Source organism: Atta cephalotes, assembly GCF_000143395.1.
Source record: "Atta cephalotes unplaced genomic scaffold scaffold00081, whole genome shotgun sequence".
In the NCBI taxonomy this organism is placed as follows: domain Eukaryota; kingdom Metazoa; phylum Arthropoda; class Insecta; order Hymenoptera; family Formicidae; genus Atta; species Atta cephalotes.
In genome coordinates this window covers 483,641-492,297 of record NW_012130145.1, presented here as the reverse complement: position 1 = coordinate 492,297, position 8,657 = coordinate 483,641, and the positions used below count along the sequence as shown (strand labels likewise).

Here is an 8,657-nt window from a genome sequence, read left to right as displayed (position 1 = left end):
GTACGTTACGTTACGTTACGTTACGTTACGTTACGTTACGTACGTTAACGTACGTACGTACGTACTACTACTACTACTACACTACTACACACACACACACACACACACACACACACACACACACACACACACACACACACACACACACACACACACACACACACACACACACACACACACACACACACACACACACACACACACACACACACACACACACACACACACGCAATATATATCGTTATAAAAAATATCATTCGCGTTATAAAGAAAGAAAATGCAAAACCTTATTTTTAAAAACTTTCGGAAAGAAACTTGTTCGCTTGATACTTGAGCTTTCATAATAATTGTCGTACAAAGTTCAGGACAGTGCTTGCACAAATCTTGGTTGTTTTTATTTGTGAGCAAAATTAATCAAGTTCGAGAATGGAATTATTTTCGTAATAGATGTCACGGTCGTACTGCGTCATGAACGTGAAGAGAATGATGAATGGCACACTTTCCGTATTCTTACGATATTATTACGATATTCTTATGAAGGAGCGTTACCATCGAGACGTATAAAAGAATTTATTAAGAAATTAAGACAGAACGTCCCGAGAGTGACTGGGAGAAAAGCAATAACAGCCGAGATATTGCGCCTATTCATATTTTTTTTTCTTGTTTTATTTTATCAGAAAAGGGGCCGGAGACGACCACTCGAAATATCTCACGGCAGCGAAAGCCGAGCTGTTACTTTTCAAGGAGGCAAGCGTCGAATTAGATCGATTCGCAGTTTTACAAGTTTCGATAGAGAGAAGAGTAAAGTGATACATTTATAGAGAGGCATTCATTAGACTAGACGATAAAACCGAGTAACTCTATGAAGAAGTAAAGAATGTGACAATTCGCTCGTTTTCTTGATCCTAAATCACGATCCATAGAATACTGATTGTCGTCCCATTTGGAATGTAGGTCGCATTGTGGTGTATGTATAGAATATAGCGTTACTTGTTTTATCTTTCCTAACGCTCGATTGAAAGTTTTCGCCTGATTATACTTTAACTAAAACTGACGCAGTCGACGAAAATGATAAACTGATGACAAAGAAATCTGAAAAGGATGCAGACAAATAATTGAAGACAAGTAATTTGCATATTTAAAGCACCGCTTTTTCCGCTCTCCTACATCTCGCTTACCGCAAAATGCGCCGTAAGTAATTAAAAGCAAGAGTACAGAGCGATATTTTTTCAGTTGTATAGACGTGACAGGTCCGCAAGGCCTAGAATCGTATGTAGGGCGCGCGATGACAAGTGTCCGTTACATTTACCTTCTAACTGCAACTGCAAAGATTTAATCAATTTACGCAACGCTATACATTCACATAAAGTATCAAATTTTTTTCTATATATGCATAACTCAACGTGCGATAAGTATTTTCATTTTCAGAAGCATAAACAAAAACAAAATGTATGTACATACCACGAAAAACGGATTCGAATGCACCTGTCATTTTATAACAAAAATTTGCATCGCATGAGGCATCATTTTACGAAATCATAGAAAAATGTAGAAAAGTAATTAGCGAAGAGCCCATCTCGCGCGATGTATCTAGCATAGATATTCCTCTTCGCTTTCCAATCCAATCAATCGAATCCTTCAATCTTCCGCAGAGAGTGTGTCGAGATTAATGCAAAGTGATATGAGGTACTCACATCTTTGTAACATTAACAGGAACAATAGCCTTCGATGACAGATGAATATCGGAGATGAGTTCAAGGGAGAGTAAATTGGCTCCACGGCATAGCAACTCTCGTCCATCGGCGATAACGTTACACGGAGTTATGTCGAGTGCATCGCTCTGACAGCAGCGAATCCGCAAGAAAAGGATGATCGCCAAGATGACCGCTATCCCGCACCGACGAGACCGCGTGCACATACCGGCCGACCCTGTACGTGTCCGCCCGCGTAACTCACTTTCGCAGCTCTCTTTCCTGCTGGGTACACCGCGCCCAGGGCGAAGTCACCTCACCATTCTTCCTCGCGCTGTCCTTGGACGTCCGTACGCCCGTGGTCCACATCCGGGCACGCGTGTGACCGTCAACGCGAACACCCCCATAAGGAGTTGTCGCCACCGCCACCGCCGTTGTCGCAACCACCACTACCACCCACCACCACCACCGCCACTATCACCACAGCCGTCACTCGTCACCGTCCTGTATCGTCCTGTCTGCTGCTGCTGCTGCTGTTGTTACACCTTAAAGGGAAGGAAAACGATAAAGGTGACAGAATTATGTTCGAAAATTGCAATCACTAGCTTCAAAAAGACCCTACCGTTCACTTCGCGGTACAGTCACCAACTGATCCGATATTAAGCATAGTGCCTGTACGGATTTCGTATATCGTGCATCCCCCCTACTCATCTCAATCCTGTCTCCCAACACCCACCCTGAATCATTCGACGGACTTTCTCGATCCTACCAGATCTGCGATGCGACCAGATACGATGACTGTAGGTGTAGAATTTGTTGCCTTTAGCGGAGATTGATTCGCTAGACTTGTATTCGATCAAATTTTTGCAATATTATATATAGCTTTGCACTGGAAATGTATAACAATACTTATGTATAATACTTACAATTTTTTGTTCGTAGTTATGTATTGGGTTGGCAAGGAAATAATTGCATTTTTTTAGTTCAAAGTTGTATATACAATAATAATGAATGAAATTTAAATTAAAAATAAGGATTTTAAAGCTTGAAATCTCTACTTTTATCACATTTTTTAAGTTTATATGAGTTTGGTAATTTTTACATATCGAAAATTATGAGCCGAAAAAGATGGAAAATTTTCTTCTCACTTTGTGAGTTTGTAATGTGCCCAAACAAATTTGAGAAATTTCGAATATCTGTCGTGAAAACTTGATATTTTCTCTACAAAATCGTTTTTTTTTTAATATTCCTACGATTTTTGGTTACTGAATTATCGCGGATTAAATAAAAGGATCATTTTGACTTTAATTGCTCATGACTCCATTAAAAATTGTCATATCGCAATTTAAAAAAGAGATTCTTAAAGCTGAAAACTTTACTCTATCAAGATATATTTATATTGGTTGGTAAGAAAGTAATTGCGGTTTTGATAGATGCCTTTTGAAAAAATGCAGTTACTTTTTTGCCAACCTAATATATCACAACTTGCGATCGACATTCATTTTTTGAATTGCGTCTCAAAGAAACTCTTCAAATTTCTTAATTTGTTATCATCATTTATTATCCTTATTTTTTCACTGAGCGCGAAAGCCCTGCAAGTCAAAATTAATTATAGTTTTTCCTACTCGCTTCTCGCGTTTAATAATATATATAGATTGTTAAGATATATATCCAATTATGATTTTTAAAATGAAGCTTAAATAATAAATAAAGCGAAAAATAATAGTACCATTAAAATCTTGAAAAATGGCAATTACACTAATACACTAATCCGACTAATGCCTAAATTCTAAGCAGAATCGTAAGGCTCTTAACCCAGCAAACGAGAATGGATTGAAATGAATTGAAATGGATTCAGATTTTCAGAAATATTGATTTGCGAATGTTAAAATGAATGTTTTTCAATCCTGAATGCATTTTTCTTCATTTATAGGAATTGCATGGAACATATCTCTATGCCTTTCAATTTAAAAATAATATTAGCTTTTTCTGTGCACACAAACACAATTGTGAATACTGTTCAAAATTTTGAATAAAAAATGCAGTTTTTCAATCCAATTGCATTCAATTGAATCTAATTCAATTCAATTGAATCCAATTAAATCAAAAAACGTATTCGCTATTTAAAATACGCATTCGGATAGAAAAAAATTTCAATCCATTTTAATCCATTCTCATTTGCTGGGAACATATCTATTCTTGTAAAGCCTAGTTGTACCATTTTAATTTAATTTAATTTTAATTTAATTTAGTTTAATTTTAAGCAAGGTTTAAAACTCTCTTTGTCTCTGTCTCTTTTTCGGCTTTAAAATGAGACAGAATTTTAAGCCTATTCTACAACATGCTCTTTGTTTCCTATTTTTTGTTTTTTATCTTTTGCTTTTAACTCTTTTGCAACCATTTTATCGACAATTGTATTTCTTGCTATGTATTTCTTGTTTCTTTCGAAGTTCGTTAACTCTTATCTCAGGCGACATAAATAAACAAAAACCGAATAAAAAGCAAAAAGACAAGATGTAAAAAATAGCAAAAAGCAAGAAACTGGAAATAAAAAGCACATTGTAGAACAGATTTTAAGTTTCGTTTAAAGTCAAAATAACCGGTTGGTGCAACTGGACCTAAGATTTGTAAGAATTTTTTTAATGCTTATATCTTTATACAATTAATGTTTTTACGGACAGCTTCTTACTAGCCATAAAATTTACAAAAAATCATAGATATTTATGTCTTATGATATATGTATAAAATTAGAATATTAATCAAATTTTTGCAGGTTTTACGAAAATACGTTACGAGTCTTATGATGATTCTGCTTAGAATGGACCCATAAATTTTAGATGTATACATTCGGGATTATCGACCGTTTTACGTTCTTATGTCTCGAAATATTGCACATCAACATAGCACATTAATCTTTTTTTATTATTAATTGTGGCTAGATTTAACATCATTCAACACAACAATAATCTTGTAGATCTCAAATCAATTCGAATTCTCGCTATTTATTATCAATATGATAGGGAAGAACCTGCGGGAAATCGTAAATAATATCGGTAAAATAGATACGTGCGGCATTTAGCGACTAGTTCTGCTCTCTTGAGCTACTTTCTGTAACTCTTCTTGAATCTCTCTATTGATTTAACTGATCGACTGTGTTTTACATTATCGACAGTATTCGTTTACTGAATGCATCACCAATGTCGTCGTGGCGCGCAATACGTGAAAATCACTTTGATCATTTTTTAACCACTTTGACGTTACACCACTGCACTGATGTTGTTTTGTTTAAATAAATCGAAATATTCGAAATAATGTCAAGCGTGGCAAGTAATGTCTTTGTTCAGATCGTGTTATATATATCAGCAAATCTGATATAAGTTACTTATCAATTGTAATACTCGTTAAACGAAATATCACATTAAAATGAAGACCGCTTTGATGGTAGCTGAAAAACCTTCTTTGGCGGCATCCCTGGCAAATATATTGAGCAGTGGACGATGTAGTACTAGAAAAGGTGCGTTATCGGCTCGAATTACTTCCTTTTTCACATTCCGTTTCGTGAATTTCTTCTACGAATGTCTCCAGGATTAAACGGCTCTTGTTCCGTCCACGAATGGGTAGGTCAGTTTAGATCCGAGACTGTCAATTTTAAAATGACTTCGGTATGTGGACACGTCATGACGTTGGACTTTATCGGAAAGTATAACAATTGGGACAAAGTAGATCCGGTAAGATAAGACGTATGGCATTTTTGCATTTTTTATTATATAATAATTGTATTTTTTTTTGTTGTATTTTTAGGCAGAATTATTTTCCTGCTCAACTGAGAAAAAGGAAGCAGTACCGAAACTAAAAATACCATACTTTTTGGCCAAAGAAGGAGCTCATTGCGATTATTTAGTATTGTGGTTAGATTGCGATAAAGAGGGTGAAAATATTTGCTTTGAAGTTATAAATGCAGTGCAGCAAGGAATGCATAGGAAATTACATATAAATGCAAGTGGCTTGTGCATTGTACTTGCAGATATTAAAGCTATTAAATCTTTTCATATAATGAATTATTATCATAATTTAAGAGTCCATTCTATCTATAGTGGCTTAAAAAAAAGAGATTTTTGACAATTTTTTTTTAGAAAAGTAAATGGAAATGCATACTTCATTATTTTTACATGTTATTTTTATATTTTTTTCTTTAATTTTATTCTTTAAATTTTATGAAGTCAATGTGTTGACTGTTAGTCTACATAAAGTTTCAGGGAAGATTCTTCTCTGACTTAAACATGGCATCAAAACGGAAGTAGGTCGCACCAGTTATCTGAAAGAGTTCAAAAAATGATTTTGTTCAGAAAGAATGTCTGCAGGATAAGCTACGATAATTGACTTTAGATAAAAATTAATAAAATAGTGGTTTGAAAAAAATTTCGATTTTTTTACCTTAAATTGTTCTTGCTTTTGCGATAAAAAAAGTATCATTGATATTGATATAATTGTAGTCTGTTCAGTAGAAAAAAAAACATTGCTCTACAATCATGCAAAATTTGAAAGCGATAGGTTTAATAGTTTTTGTTCTATCATTTCTTTTAGATTGAAAAATGTTTTGAGAAAATGCGTTTAAAATTTCACGTTTACTTTTTTTATTATTTATGTCTATATTTGCCACATTAAGGGCAAACACAACATTTTACACACCTGGGATTATCAATTATGTAAAAAACAATGTTTTCAATTTTGTGATTTCAGCAAGATAGAATGAACCCTTAAATATTTTATTGTATTAATAAACAGAGCTTTCTTTTTAATAGGATATATGGCGAGCACGATTTTCTGCCATTACAGAGAAAGATATAAAATCTGCTTTGGCCAATCTAATAAAGCCCAATGAAAACGAAGCGAAAAGTGTCGATGCACGTCAGGAGTTAGATTTGCGAATAGGCTGTGCATTTACTAGATATCAAACTAAATTTTTCCAAGTATATCACAATTTTTGCCTTGTTATATTTTAAATATCTCAGAATACATATGAGTGTTACTTTTAGGGCAAGTATGGAGATTTAGATGTATCTCTTATTTCTTATGGTCCGTGCCAAACGCCAACATTAGGATTCTGTGTACAGAGACACGATGAAATTCAAACTTTCAAGCCAGATCCATATTGGGTATTGCAGGTAACTATATTTTGAAATTCCTATACAAACATTTATATTTTCTTTCTATTTAGATTTTCTTTTATCTATATGACAATGTTAAATGAAATATTATCTTTTTGTTACTTTGAGGTAACTGTCAAGTCTCCTGATGGTCAAGATATTATATTAAATTGGAATCGTGTACGTTCTTTTGATAAAGAAGTTGCAAGCATGTTTTTAAGTCATGTTAAAGAATATGATCAAGCAACGTGAGTTGTACAAATGTTTAAATGTTTAAAAATCTTAATATGTTGGAAAAACTACATCATTCGAAATAAATTGTGTATAGCGTAGTGAGTGTACAAAGTACAGAAAAATGCAAATCGCGACCTATAGCGTTAAATACAGTAGAGCTGATGCGAGTCGCCAGTTCTGGATTGGGTATGGGTCCACAGCACGCTATGCAAATTGCAGAAAGACTTTATACTCAAGGTTACATAAGTTATCCACGAACAGAGACAACATCGTATCCTGAAAATTTTGATCTGCTGTAAGAATCTTACTGCTTGATTATTTAATGGTTATTTTTAATTTGCGCATGTATGTATCATACTTGATATTACAATAATTTTCATTTTATTCAAGTTCAACATTAAAACAACAGCAGAATAGTTCGGAATGGGGCGAAGAAGTTCGCAAGATAATAGCAGCTGGAATCAATAGACCAAAGAAAGGCCACGATGCAGGTGATCATCCGCCTATAACGCCTATGAAACATGCAACCAGAAATGAACTCGATGGTGATTTGTGGAGATTGTATGATTATATAACGCGACATTTTATTGCTACGGTATGTTGAAAATTGAGATAATTGAGATAAGACTTTGAAGTGATCCTTACTTACATTATTATATATATATGTATTTTTTCTTTCCATTTCCCTTTCTCTCTCTCTCTATTTTGATTTTCGAATCGTAGCTGGCACGGGATTGTAGGTACTTGAGTACTACGGTAAAATTTGAGATAGGCATGGAAATATTTACAGCTACCGGTCACAGTCTATTAAGTCCTGGCTACACGAGTATTCTTACTTGGCAAGCACTTGGTAATAATGATACTCTGCCGAAATTTATATCCGATGAGAATGTAAACATACAAGAGGTAAAAATTATTTTTGTTACATTATATTTATTTGCTTGTATTTTTAGCCACACATAATTCAAACAGAAAAATATTATGTAAAATGACGTGTAGTGTAGAATGTCCTGTTTTATTGTTATAGGCCAAATTAGTTGAATGTTATACACAACCACCAGATTATTTAACAGAGGCAGAATTAATATCTCTCATGGAAAAACATGGCATTGGAACAGACGCTTCGATTCCTGTACATATAAATAACATCTGCATTAGAAATTATGTTACTGTTGCAGCAGGCAGAAAATTAATACCTACTTCTCTTGGTATTGTTTTGGTCCATGGATACCAAAAGGTATCTTTGATTTCATTTTTTCTATCTGACACAATGATAAATTTTGTATAAAACACACACGTGTCCCCTTTACATTAGATAGATCCTGAATTGGTTTTGCCCACAATGAGATCTGCAGTAGAAGAACAATTAAATCTAATAGCCTTAGGTCGAGCTGACTTTCATGCTGTACTACAACATACCGTAGAAATTTTTAAACAAAAATTTCATTATTTTGTACAAAGTATAGAAGCTATGGATCAGTTGTTCGAAGTGTCGTTTTCGCCGCTATCGGCTTCTGGCAAAGCACACTCCAGGTAAACAATTATCAAAAAAAGAACAAATAATATAATGGAATGTTGTACAAAG

At 34.3% G+C, this 8,657-nt stretch overlaps 2 protein-coding genes across 2 annotated transcripts in view; one reads left to right on the top strand and one right to left on the bottom strand.

The window, feature by feature from the left end:
* The window catches only part of LOC105624536 (lutropin-choriogonadotropic hormone receptor), an 8,692-nt gene extending 6,774 nt beyond the window's left edge, over positions 1 to 1,918 (bottom strand). The window contains exon 1 of the mRNA XM_012205897.1: positions 1,695 to 1,918. Within this exon, the coding sequence (XP_012061287.1) occupies positions 1,695 to 1,918 (224 nt within the window). The remainder of the gene's footprint in view (positions 1 to 1,694) is intronic.
* A 3,196-nt stretch (positions 1,919 to 5,114) lies between these two features.
* On the top strand, positions 5,115 to 8,609 carry LOC105624564 (DNA topoisomerase 3-beta-1). Its single transcript, XM_012205924.1, has 11 exons — positions 5,115 to 5,205; positions 5,277 to 5,419; positions 5,493 to 5,705; positions 6,494 to 6,661; positions 6,728 to 6,856; positions 6,968 to 7,086; positions 7,167 to 7,367; positions 7,463 to 7,667; positions 7,796 to 7,978; positions 8,100 to 8,309; positions 8,388 to 8,609. The coding sequence occupies exons 1-11, from the start codon at positions 5,115 to 5,117 to the stop codon at positions 8,607 to 8,609; spliced, it is 1,884 nt and encodes a 627-aa protein (XP_012061314.1).
* The last annotated feature ends 48 nt before the right edge of the window (positions 8,610 to 8,657 follow it).